The sequence below is a fragment of the Pseudoliparis swirei genome, chromosome 5, assembly GCF_029220125.1.
Source record: "Pseudoliparis swirei isolate HS2019 ecotype Mariana Trench chromosome 5, NWPU_hadal_v1, whole genome shotgun sequence".
NCBI lineage: Eukaryota > Metazoa > Chordata > Actinopteri > Perciformes > Liparidae > Pseudoliparis > Pseudoliparis swirei.
Genome location: NC_079392.1, coordinates 12,440,758 through 12,462,677, shown reverse-complemented (window position 1 = coordinate 12,462,677; position 21,920 = coordinate 12,440,758). Strand labels below are relative to the sequence as shown.

The window sequence follows — 21,920 nt, the reverse complement described above, 5'->3', positions numbered from 1 at the left end:
CATCAGATGCTATGCCTTATGCAAGACGGAGGTCTCAATTCTCTCGAATATAATTATTGACTCAACTTGATTTTGATTTAATTTTGTAACATTTCTGTACGCACGCGCATCAGGTTATACGGGAGAGGTGTGATACATGTTATGCTCTGCAACAAATTAATGCAAAACAAGGAGAACCTAAGCAAGGGGCAGCATATGCAATGTTTCCCTCTTAACACCATTCCAACAATTAATGGCGTGTTATTGGTGCAACTGCATGTCAATACACACCACATTACTACTGTACAGACAGGCTCAGGAGTGATCAATCATAATAAATTATCCCACATCAAGGCCTGTAAGAGGGAAAAGTTGGAAATGAATTAAAATACTAAATTAAAAACTTTCAAGACACAACAGAAGTGAATAAATGACTTCACGCTGACTTGGCTATTTGTACTGTTTATTAGCCAGTAATGCTTACACATGTATGCACTCCACTGTAACTAATACATAACCACACTAGCAGCTAGCATAATGTGTTCAGGTAATTACATTTACAAGCAACAGTGTATGTTCTTGATATCCGAAAATTAATTAGCATTGCAATTCAAATCAACTGTTATGTCATCATCGTATATGAAATTAATATTGTAGTTATTACCGATGTCTCTGTGTTCGAGACAAACATCTATAAAAAGATAAACTTAAATATTAAGCTAATACATTTAATTAGTTACAGAATATGTTCCATTGGAAATAGAAACCTGAACAGATTCCTACCTTATAGGAACAAGTAATAGACAAAGAGATGTTCGTGTTGTTTGAACCCTCATCACGGTCCTTGATGTATGTAAACAAATATATATTGTGAGGTACCACACAAGAGGGCTGTTTTAGCCATCCTCTTCTAACTTGGAATAAGTGGGTGTGTCAGAGTAAATCCAATCAGAAGCTTTAAAGCGTCCAAAAACGTTGCATCTCAACTCCAGCCAGTAAAGCACCAGGTGAGGAAGCGGGCCTCCAGAAATTGAGGTGGGTGCAGGCGTGCCTGGGCCGAGGCTTCCTCCCGCTGACGCAGCTTCGCTCTGCAACACTGTTGTCGGGCATGTTTACCCACCACAACCGAACTTCAGGAGACGCAGAGGCTCGGAGCTCAGTTCAGAGGGGTCCCTCGGGCCTCTTCTCCAGACTGTACTCCTGGGTCCGCTTGGCCTTCCACCCCAGCATCATCAGTAGGGCGATACCCATGACCTTGTAACCCACCTGTAAGCCCAGGAACCTGCAGAGTCAGACAGACAAAGACAGGTGAGGTAAACAGGGGCGTAGCTGTACTGCCTGTGCGAGATGCATTTTGAGTGGTGCGTTTTCTAACCGGTTCCTCAAGATGTTGTTGTCGTAGTAACCACAGTTGAATTTCTTTCCGCACACGCGTCTCCACCAGATGCACGACGTGTCGATGGCCGTCCCGAAGAGAGCGGGGGCGGGCAGCCAGGCTGAGAGGAGGACACAAAGGTGAGGAAGCAGGAAGCGAAAACATTTCTATTCCCATGTAGTCATGCGAGAGCCACTAGAGGGCAGTCCAACATTTGCTCAGATGAATGGAGTTTAGTTTAATTGCCCTTTCTTATTTCAGTTAAACAGTTAAAGAGTTATTTCAGTTAAAGAGCCGGTCAGAATGTCCGACGCCCCAGTGACAATCAACTGTACAGAGCACTCTAGTCTGCAATGCATTATAATTAGAATAAATAAGCAATTCAAATGAATACCAATAATTTGAGAGAACATTTCAGAAATTAAACTCATTCATATCAAATATAATTGCATCACTCTTATCAGAATAAGTATAAGTACATAATACAGACTTCACATTGACATTATATTTTTATGTCAGTTATGTCACTTCTTATCCAACAAGTTTAAAAGTTGACCTATTACACGATTACTATAAAAATAAATAAATAAAATAATACATTATAATATAATATATATACTAATGTATAATACTACATAATGTATTGAATCATTAACATATTTTGCAGAACTTATTAATGCAAATATCTTTTCTCGGGGGTTGGAGGCTCTATTGGACCGTTTGATAATAGACGCTTATCGTTAATACAATAACTATTCATACGAGTATGGCACGACATGCAAACAGGATTTGTGTCCTGACTTACCTAATATTCTCATGAGTAAAAATTGAATTCCTATTGCAAATGACTTTTCTTCAGAGGGAACACATCTGAAACAAACAGGAAAATAATGTAGAACATCAATACCTGCGTTTCAATACAGTCTCAGTCTTCAATGCGACACAACAGCAGAAGGGATGAATCGGATTTCATATTTCAAAAACAGCCATGTGTTTAACAGCAAATCTGATGGAGCATCTTTATGAAACTTTCTAAATCTAACTTCTCATCAAATTTCCCAATTTGTATATTAGTCTCTGGACTTTTCATTTATTCTCAGCTCGCCAACATGAAGAGCCCAGAGTACTCCTTTAATAACTTTTTAGCATGACTTTATTTTCCACAAGTTTTGTAAAAACTAGAAAATATGTCTGGAAGCAGTATTTGGAGTCAACTAGTCAACTATCAGAATATAAAGGCCATATCATCACAAGTAGCTTATATCATCCATTAGATACATTTTCATTGTTTTGAATATACCATAAACATATAAAAGTAGATATATTGTTGTCCTTCCTCACCTGAGCACCATCATGTACATGGGGTTGTGAGTGAGGCAGGCGATCAGTGAGGCCAGGGAGATGACCAGAATGACGGGGAGGAGAAGGTGTGGACAGGTGTTGGGACAGGGAGCTGGGCGGGCATCACTCTGGCTCCCGGATATACACCTGCAGTTGGTGTACAGCTGTATCCCCGCAGAAAGGAAAGGAGACATTATTGTGGTTTTCTTTAGATAGAAAATTAAAAACAAGGTTTTGGAAATACATTTATTTGCTCCATTGCAGAGTGTGAAATGAGAAGATCGACACCACCCTAATGTCTGTGTTCCAAATATGAAGCGCCGGCAAGTTAGCAGCCGGAAAGCTGGAACCTGCTCTCGGCTTCAGAGATGCTGCTCGGTAGATTTATCTTACTTTGACAGAGCCAGACTAGATGTGTCCCGCTCATTGCAGTCGTTATGCTAAGCTACGCTAAGCGCCTCTAGCTTCAAATCCAGCACACAATCATGATGAGTGGCATTGATCTTTTCATCTAATTCTCATAAAGGGAACCACCATATTTCCCCAACATTTCTGTGAAAATATGGAAAGTACATGTACCTTCCTTTGTATACAGTAAGAAAGGTTGGCTTTTTGCAGATGTTCCGACGGCTTTAGACTCCTGCAGTTTATTTTCTACATTTAAAATGGACCTTTTCCCCCCTTTACTACATTAGCAGTTTCACACATTCCACCCACTGGAAGATTATCTACAGGCTGTGACGTCTAAATACTGACGCTTTGCGCCTCTTAAAACACCTTCTATACACTCTGTGATTAATAAACATTGATCAGACATTGATTGTGAGCCACTTGCAGTCAGAACAGGCGGGTTCTGCTTCTGCACTGGGAGCTCCTGGCTCAGGGGACACATTATGTATTTGAGGTCTGCTGATATGAAATGTGTTTTCATGGCAGATATGTCACAAAGTCTAAATACTGCAGAAAGAGGCATCTCAGGCCAAAGTCACTTCCGGTTCCAAGTATCTTCTCCAAGGGACAGTTGAACATAAAATCTGAACACATGCATTTGCTCTTCCTCATAGTGCTATTTAACAATCTGGACTATTTTGGGGCGAGTTGCCTCATGTTGGAGATATTGTCCAAAGAGTCTGTCTGCCTTTTGATATAATTGGACTATATGGCACTAAACTTGGCTCTTATTTTTGGTATTTTTTGGCGCTTTGAACACCAAAAGCCAAGTGCCATCTAATTACATTATATTTGAGAGAGTCTGACCAGCCTCTGTCTCCAAATGTAGGCAACTCAGAGAAAACAATTTAGATGGATAAATAGCACGTCAGGTAAGAGGGGGAATTTAACAATGGAAGAAAGAAGTGCACTCCCGCTGCAGCGTATGCTTCGCCTCCATAACACTGACCCGACAGTTAAAAGGTTAATGACACCACGTAATTTACAGAGCCTAAGAACCAAAACATATTCCTTCCTCCCACAGTCGGAACAATTATACACTTTGTCATAACTTTTGTAAAAAAAAAAACGTATATATTCTTTTGGTTTTCAGAAAACTTATCTAGCATTCCTATCTTTTATGACTAGTCTGCATGAGGTCATTTCACTCTTACTGCCGATGATTCATTGTGTTGTTATTCTGGTGTTGCACAAATATTCCCCAGATTAATAAAGTTGTGGAGATGCAGCCCACTCTCACAAGCATCATGACTTATCGTATACATTTCATTAACAGTACCCTGTATGCTAATGTTAGATAGATCAATACACAACAGCCTAACCTGCAGGTTTTAATACGTGGGACTAAACCATGGGTGGGTGCTCATAGGGGGGCACTGACCTGAACCCTGTAGGTGTTGTTAGGGACTTTGGTGAAGTTGGTGCAGCCCGCATGGCAAGGAGAAATATACTCGATTCCATCAGAGCCACACACTGGGTTGAAGGCACTGGCGGGGCAGGAGCAGTTGGAGTAGCACAGAGAAAGAGACCTGTGGAGACGACACGTTCAGAGCAGTTTCATTAGCATGTTGGATTTGGACTTTTGACATCCAAGGACTTTGCGACGTTATCAGCAACAACAACCTGCACTCACAAGAGGTTACGATTGTATGTTTTGGCAATTTAGATGCAATATTGAGTGACAAAGAAAAGCAAATAAAGTGAGTGACCATGCTAGCTCAAACGCAGTGAAGAGATTTTCTTGATTTAGCGACATCTAGCGGTGAGACTGCAGACTGCAGCCAACTGGACTTCCCTCCTCTCAGTCCTCCCGTCCCGAGACGAGAACCGTGAGCCGGTGACAACAAAACCGTGCTAACGCAGTTGGTCTCGGAGCCAATCGGCTTTTTCACTCACGTTACACAAGTAGGCTATAGGCCTATCAGAGAACCACGGCGGCCTTCACGTTGTGTCAAAATGAAAAAGGCTTTGGTTTGTCCTTTCGGGGCGACGGTAGAAACATGGCGGTGCAACGTGGCGGACTTTGGGACAAGGACCAGCTCCATGTGACGATTCTTAGTTTCAGTGGTTAGTTATAAATATAGTAGCTATAATAGTTATGAGTATTATATTTCTGCCAATACCTCCACCTAAATGATACACTCTGGACATTTAAGTCCCTGCACTTTTCTTTCATGGAAGAATTTTTCCAATTTTGATGATGACCTATCATATTTTTGTTTAAGCCGCTGTCAGATGATTGAAGGTTTCCTGTGAATTATTTGACCACTATTAATGCTGTAGAGCAATGTTTTTATGAGCAGGCCCGATTCTTAATCTCGTGTACACACACATGCACGATGCAATACCCTTTCCTGTCACAGTTTCAGGCTCTTCCACTGATCTACGGTCACTTGCAGAAACGCGCCGGGGAAAAAAAGGCCGGACGCCAAGGAGAGGACCGCCAGCAGGCAAACGTTGAGGTAAACAATGCAGCTTCCAAAATACTGACACAAGAATGGATGTATTTTTATGACTGGGCATGCTGAGTCATGTTGATAGGACATTGGTCCATTTTAGAATGTGCATATTAATGACCGCAAATGTTAACAAAGGAATATATTGTGTGTTATATGCGTGTCTGCACTGTATATGCTCCCAAATGTGATGAATAATTATGAAAATGTTGTTAGCTAGCTACCTTGATATAGTAAATATGGAACTATCAATAGCCGGAATACATGGTGCTAAAGAAAGAACCATCTTATCCTGGTTCACGGCTTTAAGCAACATTCAACAATATATATAATTGTAACATAATATAATACATTCCCTTATATAATAGCTGAAGATGTATTCGGGGGGTGGGGGGTCGGCGTCGCCAACAGTGGAAGGGGGGTACATTTACATTGTGTATGTTTGTGTGTATGTACTAGGCTATGCAAGTATGTGCATATATCTGTCAATATGTATGCAGGTTTTTGCATGTATACCCGTATTTATATCTATATATTCTTTTTTTTTAATGTGTTATCTTTAGGTTTTTGTCTGAGTACCATTGTGTACGTACAATGTGTACATCTTTTCCTTTGCATGTGCATATTTCGAAAACCAATAAAAGATTTTATCACAAAAAAACCCAAAGGAATAGATTGTGTGTTATATGCGTGTCTGCACTGTATATGCTCCCAAATGTGATGAATAATTATGAAAATGTAATCCTATTTCAAAAACTGATCGGAAATGTAGGGACTCATGGAAACGGGGTTCTTTCTTGATTTAATCAAATTTTCACTCAAGCGAAACTGGATGTATGTGACCAACAATAACAAAACCTAAAATACCACTTTATGAAACAATGCTTTTCACATAAAGGCCTCATCATTAGAATGGCCCCGCCCTTCTCACTCACCCATACTGTCCGATCTGGTAATGATTGACCTCGGAGACTTTCTGTGTGGGACAGCCCATGAAGAAGAGAGGGATGAAGAGGAGGGTGGACACGGTCAGCATGGCGACGGAGAAGCGCGGGATGGTCTTCAGGGACAGGCCGGCCTTCTTCATGATGACCCCGCCCATCAGCATCCCCACCGCGACAGCTGGCAGATTCACAGCACCTGGGAACCGCGTGAAGCTCAGTGAACGGCACCAAAAGATGCTCATCGTTGTCCACCGCGTGAGTCGTTTCATACGTCTCCTGACATTGTGACACAAATGGCAGGTGCAGTCATATCGTACTCTTTAGAAAGGAAGCGAAAACCCAAATGAAATGTGTGGGGAAAGATGACACCGAAACCTACTTCCCTCTTTGGAAAGGGGCCACAGTGTCCATTAAAGGAATTTAACAGACTGTTTCATTCCCCTTCCAGAGTTCATAAAAATGGTTTGATACAACCCCCGCTGTACATCATGACTTGAATCATTTACCTGCTCCCATCGAGTACAAGCAGTCGACTGAACGTAAGCCATCATGGGTTCTGTTCCTCAACTTCCATCGTTAACATTTTGCACTTACCAACCAGCAGGCTGCTGTAGGCGGCCGACGTGCTGTACTGCCGCTCCAGAAACTTGTTGAGGAACGTAGCGAGGCCCGCAATTACAGAGGAGAAGCAGCACTGGGCCAGGACCAGCATCAGGAAGAGAGGGCTCAACAGGAGGTGGACAAACATTCTGGGAAACACTGATCAGACACAAGCACACAGATTACTGGAAATGACTTCAGGAAAAACTCTCTCTGTTATCTGGACACGTGAACAAATCGAACAGGTGGAACCTTTGGAGTCGGATTTCAATAAACCTACTTTTCAGGAAATCCAGTAAGGAGACATCTGGCTTCTTGAAGTCATCACTCGTGTCCGTTTCACTCCGAATCACCTGTCACATAACGTACCGTATAAAACTGTCAAATTATAAATATATTGGAAACAATTAAAACATCCAGGACATTGGGAAATCTGGAGAGACGTTTGCAAAATCACATCAGCTCTGTTTTTAGTTGGAAGGCAGTAGGTTTATTTGTCCCACCTCTTTTACCACTCTTAATGGTGCATTTATGTGACGTGTGCTCCACAATGTTCATGCATTCAAAATCACCCGAAGCTGTCAAACACCATAATGGAAATGTCTGAGTTCTTTCATTGTCTGTCAAAGATAATAATTTTTGTGGCTCTTTCATACTCAAATACACGCTCTTAAATTTTAATGCGTTTAAAGCCCGACATGTTCCAAATGTATTCATTTCTACCGATTCTGGAGTGGATTTTAACAGGGATAGTTTGGATGTTTTGAAGTGGGGTTGTACGAGGTCTACTGTAGGTAAAACATCAACTGTGGAGGAGTACCTCATCTAACCGTAGGTCAACAAATGCTAACTATTTCTTTATAGTTAATATGAGTAGGATCTTTTGGTCACATTTCCTAAAACACAACATTAAAAAGGTGGTCCCTCTGCTACTCGCAGATTTGCTCTCGTTTGAGCTACGTCTGCTTGGGAGTTTCTCCGCGCTTCATTTGCATTTCCTCAGCTTCCTATGATGCGCACTCATAATCTGGCACCTCATTGAGAAGGTTTTTTTCTTTTTCTAAACGTTTCTCCATTCAGAAAAATCCTACTCATTGTGCCTTTAGGTAACACTCAACCGCTATATTATTTGAAGCTGAGAATGTGGTTTCACTCAGCGGGGGACATAACCTGGCGTCTTCTTTTCTATGACATGAATGCTTTCTGCAAATTGCTTGAAAAAGGTCATAACGTGACTCACAAGTACAAATCGGTCCTTGGGAACAAAAAGGTGTTCAGTACCACAATTAGTCAATCATAACGTGGAGACTAATATGTTAGCATTGAAACCCCTGCTGTGCCTCCGAGATGGTGAAAACCCAGTAATACGCAATGCTGACACTCAGCCAGTAGGTGTCAGTAAAACATGAGCTGCAGTCCAATGAATGTTACGTCATGGAGTACGACTCACATTGTCTCCTGAAGGCAATCTGCGAGGGAAGAAGAAGTAGGGGATGGAGGTGAGAAGCAGGCAGGCGGAGGTGATGAGCAGGCCCATCCACCAGGCCCCCACCCAGCGGGGATCGCTCGGGGTCAGCTCGAGTTCAGTTCCTGCAAGGAAACGTGAGGAAAGGTAAAGTTCACCGCTGAGTCATCCCCCTCGCCGTGAGCCGACTGGAAAACAACTTTGGGGTGCCTCTAAACACATGATCCTTACCAAAACCTATTTTGTCCACGTCCACGTAGATCCGCAGCATGACCGAGCCCAGCACGTAGCCGATGGCAGGCCCGAATATAGATACCGCGAACAGGATGGCTGCGAACAATAAAGCCAACGTGAGTTTCGGAAGGATTGTTGAGACGTTTTACAATTTTTTTCATCATATTCAGACTTTTTGTAAAAAAAAAATCACAAGGGGTTATTCTTTGACATGGTTGTGTCGGCTTTTGTGCATTCATGGTCCCACAATTAATCTCGTCCTCTGTTCCACCTGCTAAGACCAACCAGTGTGCTGCTCAGAATGAACCAATCAGGTTTAGTCTCTCTACCACGACTCCTCACTGCTCTGTGACTGAGGAGAACGAGGATGAAAATAAAAACCTGCTTCTTGCTGATTGTACCAAAAACATTATCAACTAGAACGGGCACTCGGTAGAGCGCATACCTTCGCATATCACAAGATTGGGCATTGAATTATGAACATTTTGGCATTAGTTGCATGCCAATTGGACAAAAATGTATCGTGCTATGGTAAAAAAAAGATGTTGACCTTTCCATGACCTTGACCTTGACCTTTGACCCGATTTATCCCAAAATCTAATCAAATGGTCCCCGGATAATAACCAATGATTCCACCAAATTCCATGCGATTCAAGAAGATTTGACCTGTTCATGACCTTTGACCTTGACCTTTGACCCGATCGATCCCAAAATCTAATCAACTGGTCCCCGGATAATAAACAATCATCCCACCAAATTTCATGCGATTCGGTTCAATACTTTTTGAGTTCTGCGAAAGATTTTGACATGTTCATGACCTTTGACCTTGACCTTTGACCCGATCGATCCCAAAATCTAATCAACTGGTCCCCGGATAATAAACAATCATCCCACCAAATTGCATGCGATTCGGTTCAATACTTTTTGAGTTTTGCGAATAACACGCATACAAATAACTAAATAAATAAATAAATAAATACACGGCGATCAAAACATAACCTTCCGGCATTTTCAATGCGAAGGTAATCACATTTATAGGGACGTCATTTTAAAGACCTTTTTAAAAATACTTTTAAAAACATAATTCAGGTTTCCACCATCTAAACAATTGAGTAAACTCTACTGTGCTTCTAACTGAGGTTGTTTCCTTTTAAAACTTGTGTTGTACGGCAGCAGACACAGTGACGACACCCAGAGCTCGGGCACTGGCACTGATCGATGCTTCTGTCCAGGCAACAAGGCTAGATTTACTATCTAGTTTACCATCTCTTAGAGCTATGTGGGGGAATAAAAGATGTTGGAAAGAAGATCAGCAGCGAAAGGGAAATGTAGAAAGGAATCGTAAGAACATTTGTTTGAATGTTACTTTGATCATTTAAAATGGCATTTTTACAAAATATTTGATGTGACCAAATGTGTCTGAATTAAAAACATGTGTATGTGTTCAAATGTTAGTTTCTGAAAAAAATATCTGCACATTGAGAAGCTTTTCAAAAAGAAGCCCTGCATGAATCCCCTGGGCCGATAGCACCACAGGCTGCGGGTTGTGTTCTTTTATCCATACAGGTCAATCTATCTCTGCACCACAGGTCATTCACCTATGTAAAGAGGGGAGTTGGCAGGCCCAGCGAAATCATCTATGTAGGAAATCCCAAACGGCTGGATGGGCACAGAGCCCACGCCGAAGAGCAGCTGAGCGCTGGCCATGAACACCCACAGGTTGCTGGTGTCGGCCAGGCGCCGGGTCTCGTCGCGGCCGCAGGACTCCAGGCCGCTCGAGTTCCTCTGCACGTTGCAGATGTCGTGGTGATCTGGATCACGGCGGGTGGTCGCACGCGGACGGCAGAGAAGGGAGAGAAGGAAGAGGAGGAGGAGGAAGAGGAGGACACAAAAACTGTTAAAGACAAGCCAGTGGATGCAGAGGTCCAACTACTTTCCTGAAGCCTCTCTGGCTCTTCCCCGACTCTGTCTGGGGGTCACTTTTAAAGAAGGATATTGCTTTTACAAATTTAAATGCCTTGGAGGCAACTCATCATAACTTTCAGCAAGTGCATAGAGATTCAGGATTTCTTTTTTCAAGTTCCGCTGGAGAGTACCGGCGAGGCTTTCCGAGGACAAAGGGCCAAAGAGCAGGGACTTGTTTGCCATGCAGTCAAAGCGGCGGCCTCGTATTCAGGTGTTGGTCTTACTGTGTAAAACGGAGTCGTAGTCGTAGGGCTGCGATAAGAAGTGAGGTAAGGTCAGGATCAGGGCGCTGACGGCCATCAGCAGTCCGCCGATGCCAATGAGGCGAGGACGGTGGACGCGGTTCCCAAAGTAGCTCACGAACACAATCAGCACACTGTTGCTGACCTAAGAGACGGGAACAAGAGGGACACATGCGTCAAGGAGGGGCCAGAGGGACCCCCGGTCACCCTTCTCAGGTCTCAGAGTTCCAACTTGACTAAAGGAACTCTGAACACCAAACATGGAAGTGGCCAGGGTGGCACTGTCAGGCAAATTTAGAGTCCGCGCACATTCCCAGTTCAGAATGAAATGTTTAAGAAACGTAGAGGCAGAACGACTTTAAGAAATTCAAAGCTGCATCGACAGACCGTTGGAAAGCTTGAACCACCAAACCGCTTCAGTTGATGCAGCAAACATTTAGCTAATTAGCAATATTAGCATTAATTTATCATCGTATTTCTGTCCATGTGACGAATATGTGCTCAATAGTTACTCTTATTGTTGCTCTATTTGGGTTTCCACCATTTCCCCGAGAGAAATATCTGGCTACTCGGTAGAAGTAAAATCTTGACTTTGTTTGAACTGTATTTTTAATCAAACATGATGCAATCGAAAGTCAGATCTCGTGTATCACATCCACACAGATCAGAAGTGCAGCCACGTCCTGAGAGGATGGGAGTTGCACAATACGCAAAAGCAAATGTCAACATGGTGATTTAATCAGTAACTAGTGACCCCTGGTCATGCATACTCAAAAAACCTGGAAAACATGTATCTGTGTGATGCATTTTCATCCCACTTGAGTATTATGAAACCCAGCTCTCTCCACGACGAGCATGTACGGTACGCGTTATCATTTCATTGACCCCACGCATCCGCAATTAAGCCGAGCCAAAGTCCTTCTGGCTCACATTTAGGAAGTGTGATTTTGATTTGTTGCTTGTTCTCCAATTCCTCCTTTGTCTTTGGCCTCCTTGGAATAAAGTTCTCATGCTCTCAGGCTGCGAGAGGTTGTGTAGTTGTTGGCTCCTACCTCGTGGAGTGAGGAAATGGTTCCCGAGGAGTAGCTGCTGAGGCCGTAGCGTCTCTCGATTGTGCTGATTGTGCTCTTGAAGCAGGCGCTGTACAGCAGCTGGGAGAGCTGCAGGAGGCCGTGGCACAGGACAAACAGCTGGGACACACAGACAGACAGGCGTGAGTCTCTGAAACCGGTTATTGTCACAATGCAAAATGTCTTTTGTGCCGTTTTCAACAGCAAGAGACGCTTAGCTGCATACGCACAGAGGCAGATCAGAGTCAAAGACTAAAACGTGTTCCTCTCCAGATGCCTCGATCGGTCCAAGAAACAGAGGAATCGCATTGCCCTCCCATAGCGACTAGGAGAAGTACTAGAGGATCTTGCTTTTACCTATTTTTATATTCTGTTCAACCAATGGAGGAGTCCATACTTAAAAATCAGAAACGCAATATTATCTGTGCAGTGAGGAAAGTCGAACAGATGCTTCACAAAAAAAACACACAACACAATTTCTAAGAACTGACACGTCAGGCATGATTCCCCAAAGTTGAAAAACAACATTTTGAGGACTGAAATGTACATCGTCTAGTCAGAAAACACAGATGAATTTAATGAGGTGTAGTTATAGAAGACGAGTAAGTGAAAGAAGTATCTTAAATAAACGTACAAAAGAATTGGGGGAAATGTGCTCTCAGAGTGTTCCTGATCCATAATCGCATTAACGAGAATGGGAGGGACGTGAGGTCACAGCGACTTCGACTTAGGACCACCGACAAACATCGGGTGGATGTTTGTGCAGAACTTGAAGACCTTCTCCCTCTGGAAACTCCCTCCTGAGATATCACGGCCACGACAAAAGACATGGTTAACCAACAACCAGAAAACGTAGCTCCTTTCGGAGCATGGAACGTACTCATGAATCGCCCCTTTTAGAGAGTTCATTATTGTTGTATATTATCAGATCATTATTATTGATTTATCAGTCAGTAAGCTGATTTTTAATGCCGTAGCTGGTTGATATGGACTGCTAGTAATCTCTACCAATGCATTGTAAATATAATCTCGTCATACGTTTTATATGCATCATGTTGAACTAAAAAGTACCAGCTGTGAGAGCTGTGAGGTGGAAGTCATTGTTTTCCAAGTCGTGAGTAAGTCTCAAGCCTTTATGCAGCTTTTCACCTCATCAAATGTCATGCTCTATCTAAAAAAAATAACTAGACTATTTTTGGGCTGGGAGGAGTTGCCAGGCAACAAGCAGATTCTCCAGGAGGTCATACACACACACACACAAACATACAACCACACACACACACAGATGGAGTAACGCTACTTACAAAAGTTTGGTTACTTTCCATCTCTTTTGATTGTTTTGCGGCATGATGAACTGTGGTCCCTTCTGGCAAAGCGTTAATTCTTCTGGTTTCCCTCGAAGCTCCAAGGTCGTGATGAAACTTGTGTTTCAGTGACAACACGTCGTCAGCCGAGGACTGAGCCTGAAGCCTTACTATATGTGTCTCCGATTGGTTGCATCTGGAGAGGATGTGGCGCCTCAGGGACGAGCCGCTCACCTGTCTGTGTCACGAGGCGTTCAGACACGCTGGGGAGTTCTCCAAAGAGAAGATGCGCGTTGAGATTAGGAGCGTTTGCTATGAAAACAACGATAAATCAAAGCTTTCAGTTTGTTTGGCGACTGCCAGGTCGGCTGAGGGATGTGATTGACTCCTATTAAAGCTTGGAGTTATGTAGCTCTTTTCTTTGTTGGCACACACACACACAGTCGAGTCTTTCACACCGTTGATCATAGTTCATCCTCATTTTTGCATCAATTTGATCTCTTTGACCAGGCATCAAAGAGCCTCGCGTTGGTGATTGCCAGTCAAACTAAAGGTTCAAGGTCACGCCTGTTTCTTCAACAGCTTTGGGTCAACTTAAATCCTCTTGAGCCTTTGATAAAGTAGGATTTATGATTTTTTTATATTGCAAATTATGCCTGGCAGAAACACTGTTTTGTTTCAAAACAACGCATCTGGCTTTCTGACTTACATTTTTTCAGCATTAGCGTGAGAAATTGCAAAAACTATTTTCTTGCTGGCAATTGTTAATAATACATATTTATGCATATTGTTAAAACTTGGATAAGATGGGCAAAAGAATATTGAAAAGAAAAGAGGTGCAGCAGCAATACAGCTGTTGCTCAACACTGTGCGTTTCAACATGAGGTCACACTGAGAAGACGCAGGGTTCCTTATTTATACAAGACTATTTGATGTACAGAAGCAGGACAGAGTTGAATCCTCTGAGGACTATGAACATATTTATCCCTTTTGAACACTCTCTGCTCGTCTGTTTGGATGTCATTGTCCCGGCCGTCAACCCCGCTGCGAGGGGAAGAATTGTGGGAAGTTCAGTCTTCAATTTCAAACGTTTTTACATCAGGGATGCTTTGTAGCTACGACGCTGGATGTAAATGGTTGTCTTTTTCTTTTGCTAAAAAAAGACCTGCCCTTCTTGGTCAAAATATGAAAGAGAAAAAAAAGAATGAGAGAAGGGAAAGGTAAGAGTAAGTCTCTCAGGATAATAGAAAGAAAGCCCCAGAATCTCATTCGTTCATTGTGAAAAGAACATTTAAAAAGATTTTGCTGGACAATAGCTACCTGATCAAAAGGAGAACTTTCTCTTATTTAAGGGGAATATTCTTATTCCCTTTCTTTGGATGAAAAGATTGAAAGCTAGCCAAATTCAAACATTCTACACATTCTTTAAAAACAGTAACAACCTGAAGTGCCAAAGTGCTGTGTTCAACGAGAAGGGTTCATGTGCCAGGCGGCTGTATTTCTTGGCTGAGTCTTTCTGGAGTCTCGTTGGCAGATAAAACCCTAATCAATCATCACATTTGTTTTGCACCATTCAAACTAACCAGATACGTGTTACTAAGAGTGCTCTAGCATCTTTGTGCTAAACTAACAAAGTAATTTGTTGTTCTTGTACGGATTAAATAAACCAGATATAACGAACAAGTGTTTTAGCGTTACTAGTAAATAGACGGCGTTACATTTCGAATAGAGTTACTGCTAGCAGTTTCCAGTTTCGTGCTAAGCTAACTTTGTACTAAGTTATGCATTTCTTTGTAGGCTACGAATCAAACAAACCAGATACAACGTGTCAATTAAAGTGCTTAGCGGTGGTAGCAGATGGATTTTGTTATGTTCAAATAGAGCTATAGATAGCCGATTTACCTTTCTGTCCAGTCTTTGCGCTAAACTAAGCTATTTAAATTTGGTTTAATCAAGCAAAGACCAGCTGCTTACATCGGTCTTATTATCCAACTTTCCAGAAGAAAAATGAACCAAGCATTTCCTCTTCAAAAACCGCCCCCAAGAAACGTGCTCAGGGGCACTGAGGCGGGAGAGAGGAACAGGAGCGTTCGGAAGTTTCTCTCCCCGCCGCTCAGGATGTAAACAGCTTGTGCCTCTGGGCAGAAACTTGGCAGAGGGATCCTAAAAGAGAGTTTGATGGTGTAACCCGGGTGCAGACGAGGTGGAGCCCACGGCAGATAAGCACAGGGGGAAAAACCCAATGTCCTGATGAAACGGAGCAAATAGAGCGCCGTACAGCATGTACAGGTGTCAAGAAAAGATGGATGACTCGGATCGCTGCCCGTAAAACTATTGTATTCTGCTGGGGGCGAAGCGATTTGACTACTCGGAACAATTATGTGTTGGAATTTTCTTGACAGGAGGCCAACATTGAGTGAGTTTTTTTATTATTGTTTTGCGCAATTTAAATAGTAGTCGCCGGCCTCCACTCCTCACCGCTGTGGGGGATGGCTTTCAGAAATGTCTTTCTGATACATTACCTGCTGCTATGGGACCTACTCCCATTGTGTCAATATACAGTTGTAAAGCGCGGACCTTTAGTTAGTCACACTTGGCGAGATGTTTACAACCAAGTTTAAATTTTGGAGAGATGCAATGATGTCTGGTGGATCCGTTCCACCTCCCCAATACATACTTCTCACCCTTAGTTTCAACAGAGAGGGGGGGGGCTTTAAAGCAGCACTTGCAATGATAAAGAAGAGCAGTTTGGCAGTAACTTCAGTCTTTGTGAGAATGCTTTAGATAATTCTCCTGCAGTAGTTGCCCTCGTGCTCTCCTCCACAGCGCTCAGAGTCTCCAGCGTGTTAGTCGTGCTTCAGTCACCAGACCACCAATGACGGCGACGTTGTGCAGCCAGCAAGCAGCGTGGAGTTTGGCCCCCTGATGACTCGTTGGGCCCGGGAACATGACGGTTCTCTCCCGTTCTTTTGGCCCACAGTGGGTCGCCGTGAAGGGGGGGGGGGGTACATTTCCTCCCAGGGGTCAGTGGTGCTCAGTGAAACTTTGTCCGTCGGTGCCAGAACATATATATATATATATATATATATACACATACATATGCATATATATATATACATATATATAATTGTATATACATACATATATGTACATATACATATATACATACATATACACACATATATATATATAGTATATATATGTGTGTATATATTATATACACATACATATATATATGTACATACATATATATAAATACATACATACATGCATATATATACACATATATATATATACACATATACAAACACATTAAGCACACAACTGAGACACAATGTATTTAATGACACTAAACTGTCAACATGCTGCCACGTCAGAAAAAGAAAAAGTAGCAGTGATGTCATATCTAGCTCACACAATTAGCCAATTAATCGATTAACAGAAAATAAAGTCGCAAGCTTTTCTCATTAATTGAATAGGCAGCTCAGGTGTGCTGCTTAATCTCTTCTTGTGGTGAACATTAAGGAGTTGATCGGTTCATATTGCATGTGGTGAAACGTCGATTTATGACGTTTCACAAAACTAAACCAGTAACATTAGAAATAGATTAATGGTGAACATAATTCGGTGCGGTCCCATAATGTTATTTTTCATAGTTTTTCGCAGTGCAATCACAAGTTTATTGTTGTGAACGGTTTCAGGGTGACAGTAAAATATTCTCTCCTATAAAGCAGAGAATTTTTTTTTTTTTTAAAGTTTCACAAACGACTTAAATAAATACATTTATTATTTTTGGAAGTACGACGCTCTCGACATTTTGCCAGAACTTTTGTTATCCAAGGTGAAGCTCTGTTGACTACAGGAGACCGTGAAACTGTTACTTCGGTATTAAATATCTGTGTAACGTTACGCAATCCTCCAAAATCACACGTAGCTCAGGTGCTAACATAAACAGTGAGGGAACAAGTGCTGCAGGTTAAAACCTTCCCTGCTAATGAAGCACCACTACTCCTGCACGAGCAGCTCGGATGCCTACCTTTACGCTGCAGCGCAACGTCCCTGGCTTCTTCATGGCTTTGGAGGAAAGTATGTCCATTAGTTCTGCTCTCGTCCTCGCGCGCTCCACTGAGCTCGAGCAAATAGTTTGCAGCCTCTGAGTTGTGTGTCAGAGGTTGTCTGTGTTTCTCTCCCCTCCAACACACACACTGAGCTGAACTTCTTTTTTTTAAATGATTGTCAGTGATGTAATTGGACTCAGAGCTCCACGCGTAAATGTTTTGAACGTCTGTGAATGGAGAACAGTCCGTGCGCTGATGGTCTGAGTCAGACGCGCACGAGCCTGCGCAACTCTCACCTGCAGATTGCGAAACTAACAATTCCCCCCCCCCAACAAAAAGACTAGGCTGTAATTCAGGAGACATGTCTTTGTGAATACGGAGAATTGGCGTCACGTCAGTGACCTGCTTTGTTGTCCGGCAGCAGCTCCATTAATGCTTCATTACTTGTGGTATGCGGCGTTGAAGCTCGTGAGCAGTGGCCCTTTGAGGGACCTCCGCTCCTGAATGGACCCTTCATGCTGAAGTGTCAGTGGCAATACTTAGGCGCGTTTGATTTGACCACAACACTCGTTTCCACATCTCAGTCCAGGTGAGCGATGTACACTCACCTGGACTACGTCTAAACCCACAACTTGGTGACGCAACACTGTTAGTAAACGGCTAAAAGGTCCGCTAAACCAGTTTGAATGGGCGGGTAGGTTTGTCACTGGGAAGAATACTTTAGCTCGACTGTGTACTCTTCATTTAATTGTTTGCTTAACTTGTGTCGGCTCACAAGCGACCAGCTTTAAAAGGGCCAGTGTAGGATTTGACCGCACCTTGGCGCCTTCGATACAACATCCTGCAACCCGTTTGGATCAAGGCTACTGTAGAAACGCGACACTTGATGTTTATGTGATTGTACACAACAAGTAAACACTTATTAATAGCCAAAATGTCCCTAAGTGCGACTCACGGTTCATTGTATGCATATCTATTACGTCAAACACTACTGGAATCATGCAAAAATGATTGTTTTCTACTTTCTTCCAGAGCAGGCATGTTCAACTTGTCGCAGCAGAAACAGCACAGGTGTTCCTCATAACACTAATCAGGGCTTCGTTATTCAAGCGTCCCAATAAACCGTGACGGTGAGCAGAGATGCACGACGCCATGACCCCGAAACAGCTTAATGGAATTCAGCCAGCTTTGGTTTGACTATTTAAACCCCTGCTTTTTTATTTTTTAAGACTGACATATCAAGATGTCTCCCATGAAAAGAGCATATGAAAATATCCAGCATGAAGTTTTGTAATTGTTGCTGACCAACCCCCCCCTTCCATATTCACACGCACAGATACACTTTGAGACCTCAGACTGCGGGTGATCAGATTGTGTTGCTGGGTCTGGGTTGAAACAGTTTCCTCTCGGTTCCTAAAACAAGCTTGTTGCTCTCTCAGGGCCACTGGCCTCTTTGTGACCTTCAGTCCGTCTGAACAACACCACTGCAGCTTATGTGACCTGACGCAGGCATCGAGCAGTTATGAGTCACGGTCATAAATCATTTTGAAGCACTGAACAAAACAAACTCGAACTGAACGGCGGGATTGAGAAAAGTGATAATTAAGCTTAACTTTTACGATCGTACATGTCCTAAAGGCTGCTGTTATGAAACATTTGTAGTGTTGTTAATCTGCTTACATCTTGACAGCAATCAATGGATCAAATACTAACAAAAAGAAAAAAATGAGGATCTGGTGTCTGGTCAGACTAGTTGTCATTTCATTCAGCCCAAATGTAATGATTGTGTTTAACATTTGGATCATTTCTTTTGTACATCTTGCTATGTCCCAAGATTACCTGTCCTTGTTTAATAACCATCATTATAATTCCTGGGGCTCTCATTGGTTAAACGTCTTCCTAAGCAATGCCAGATACGAGACACAATATTCAGGGTGTCCAAGTTGAAAAGGTGAGAACAAGACCTGTCACATTTTTCTCTTCCCTTTTTCCCATAAAAGGTTTTTTCCTGATCTGATGCGAGGTCCTGGGACAGGGATGTTGTATGTGTACAGATTGTAAAGCTCTGAGGCAAATGTGGCATGTTGGGCTCCACAAAATAAACTAATTAATTTCATTAATAAATGAAATTAATTTAGCACATAAGAGTAGATAACATATAGGAACACCAGTAAGACAAATGCACTTTGAGCAAACTGAACGACAATAACTAAATGCAGATCCAAAAAGGTGAGTCACACTCAGCTGAAAGCTTAGAAGGATGAAAACCAACTTTTTTTTTTAATATGATGCTACAAGTATGGACAGGGACCCTGTCTTTCTAAATGACAGGTTTACAGAGTTCTCTTGATGATTGTGTCGAAACTAAATCCAGAAACCCCTTAAACCTGTGGTTGTTACTTTTCAGACGGCTCTAAACCCCAAACTGTTGTGGCACAACAGCTTCCTCCTTACTCAACATGTCCTGCGGCTGCATTGTATCGTTGTCCATTGAGGCTTCTGCTGGTGAGGAAATCGTACAGACAGAATAAGAACCAGATAGAATCCATAACAACATTCTCACTTTTCATGCAGGTGGCGGGGCTTATTTCTGCTAACACAGCTCCTAGAGTACTGGTAGCTTTACTCATTTGGTTCTCCAGTTCTTCACGATGTTTTGCAAGGTTGAACAACAAGAAGCCACCGCTGTGTTTGGGGGCTTTCCTAAACAGGAAAGCATTCTTTGTACCAAAACACTCGGCTTTAACTGCGGCTTTCGTGGTACAAGACAAAACATCAGGCGTCGGGCGTTCTCCCTCACAAAGACGGGAGCTGTTGAGCTCAGCGATACCGGCGTGGAGAAGAAATACGAAACTCTCGGAGACGTTCTATATTGAAAAGATCCCATTTAATTTGTGAATATGAAATCGGGAAGCAGTTTAAAAACCTTAATTCAACATGCAGTGACCATAAAGACACATCACAAAGATGTTAAAAGGGTGTGGGAATACGATTAGACCGAGCTGGTCAGCAGTTTCTACGTGTTCACAGTGATTATTTGTGTTTGAGTTACTCACCATAAAAATCTGTCATTAAAAAAAAGAAAAGAAAGTAAATTCCTGTGGAGGGCTGTGTTCTGACGCAGAACAATCAAGCATATAAAATAATAAACGTAATGATAGTTCTGTCTGAGAAGGTTTGTGACGGTGGAGAATAACATGTAGAGACGGCAGGAAGAGGAAGAAGGCGGTGGCATCTCAAATGACCACGGTGACCACAGCTCAGCCCAGACGTTGTTCAACATGTGGCTCTCTTGTCCGAGCCGTGGCGTCCAGACGTCTGATCCTCAAAGTCCTCCAGACCACGCGGCGGCGCTGTGCCCCTCGTTAACAATTCACCTGGACAAACCGCCATCTGGTTTCCAGGAGGCCTCTCGTACCGAGCTGCCCCGGAGCAAAGAGTGCTGCGGCGTGCTGGACAGTGGTTCCACGCACATAAGAAGCCCCTCGAGTCCACTCTGGTACCGGAACCGATCCACTTACTCTCATCCGCATCACTCCTACTGTTGACGCTGTTTCACTAAGTTACAAAACTCTAGAAAATACTGTGTCCACTGGCACGTAGATATCCGGGAATGCGAGGAAAGAGCACCACGGTTGCCATTTCTAAACGCTTTCAAAGCAGACGGAACAATATTCAAGAAAGAATCCTTTTACTTTGCTATGCTGTAAAAAGGGAATTCAACTATATAAAAACTCCAAAAGGAACTGTACAGAATACAAATCATCATGACTTAAGTCTGCTCTTTTGTCTGATAAGGCATGTTTTCATACATGTGTTCCTTATGAATAGTGTCCACAAAGCCTTCAGTGTCAAAGTCCTCGCTTTAAAAGAAAAAGAAAAGAAAGAAGAGGAGGAAGGAGCGGCTTGCTTTCACACGTAAGCGCCCAACGCCGCGTGGAACTCCGTGAGACACTGAACAAGCTGCTGAAACTTGGGCCTCTCCTCGGGGTCCAGGGCCCAGCAGCACGCCATCACAGCAAACCTGCAAGACAGAGGGAAGGGCCGGGTCAGGAGCCATCGCGGGGTCACGTGGGTTGACGGCGCATTCGGGCCTTTGTCGGTGAATTTAAATAAATACATCAAACAGAGTGAGGGGGTGATATTTTGAAAAATAACTAACAAGAAGAATGAACTTTGCTATTATGAGATTTGCAAGTAAAAAAACGTAAGCAAATTCTTTTTTGTGTGTCAAGATGGCACTGATTCAGAAAAAAAGATGAAAAGAACAAAAGTTATTTTGCATTGAAACTAAATTCAAAATAAATTCAGACAGCAGCTGGCGCTGCCACAATTCTTTTCTCGCAAATTACTTACAATCTCAGTTGTTTGTTTTTCCTCAAATGTGTCGTTTGTTTTCATATTATTATGCGCCTCCATGATATATATATATATTTA

The 21,920-nt window shown here is 42.7% G+C and overlaps 2 protein-coding genes across 3 annotated transcripts in view; both read right to left on the bottom strand.

Annotated features, from left to right (window-relative positions):
- Positions 1-425: 425 nt before the first annotated feature.
- slco2a1 (solute carrier organic anion transporter family, member 2A1) lies at positions 426-17,635 on the bottom strand. 2 transcript variants are annotated; one of them, XM_056414925.1, is made up of 14 exons: positions 17,462-17,635; positions 12,104-12,241; positions 11,034-11,196; positions 10,443-10,655; positions 8,842-8,940; positions 8,596-8,735; positions 7,426-7,498; positions 7,140-7,304; positions 6,537-6,741; positions 4,527-4,674; positions 2,696-2,859; positions 2,160-2,224; positions 1,355-1,475; positions 426-1,261 (listed from the first exon to the last, which is right to left on the bottom strand). In XM_056414925.1, exons 1-14 carry the CDS (start codon positions 17,519-17,521, stop codon positions 1,141-1,143), a joined length of 1,875 nt encoding a protein of 624 aa, XP_056270900.1. In that variant the 5' UTR covers positions 17,522-17,635; the 3' UTR covers positions 426-1,140. The 2 variants fall into 2 exon arrangements, with proteins under 2 accessions (XP_056270900.1, XP_056270901.1); XM_056414926.1 differs by lacking the exons at positions 12,104-12,241; positions 17,462-17,635 and adding an exon at positions 11,982-12,075.
- A 2,093-nt stretch (positions 17,636-19,728) lies between these two features.
- Positions 19,729-21,920, bottom strand: part of ryk (receptor like tyrosine kinase) — a 39,247-nt gene continuing 37,055 nt past the window's right edge. The window contains exon 16 of the mRNA XM_056414586.1: positions 19,729-21,507. Coding sequence (XP_056270561.1) covers positions 21,396-21,507 — 112 coding nt within the window. The 3' untranslated portion in view covers positions 19,729-21,395. The remainder of the gene's footprint in view (positions 21,508-21,920) is intronic.

What these genes read in the sequence shown, in the direction of transcription:
- slco2a1 (XM_056414925.1), bottom strand. Translation starts at nt 17,521, where the DNA reads ATGGACATACTTTCCTCCAAAGCCATGAAGAAGCCAGGGACGTTGCGC. An exon ending in CCATTTCCTCACTCCACGAG is followed by an intron (nt 11,197 to 12,103) that starts GTAGGAGCCAAC and finishes CCCGTCTCTTAG; the next exon opens with GTCAGCAACAGTGTGCTGAT. An exon ending in GATTGCCTTCAGGAGACAAT is followed by an intron (nt 7,499 to 8,595) that starts GTGAGTCGTACT and finishes GTTATGTGACAG; the next exon opens with GTGATTCGGAGTGAAACGGA.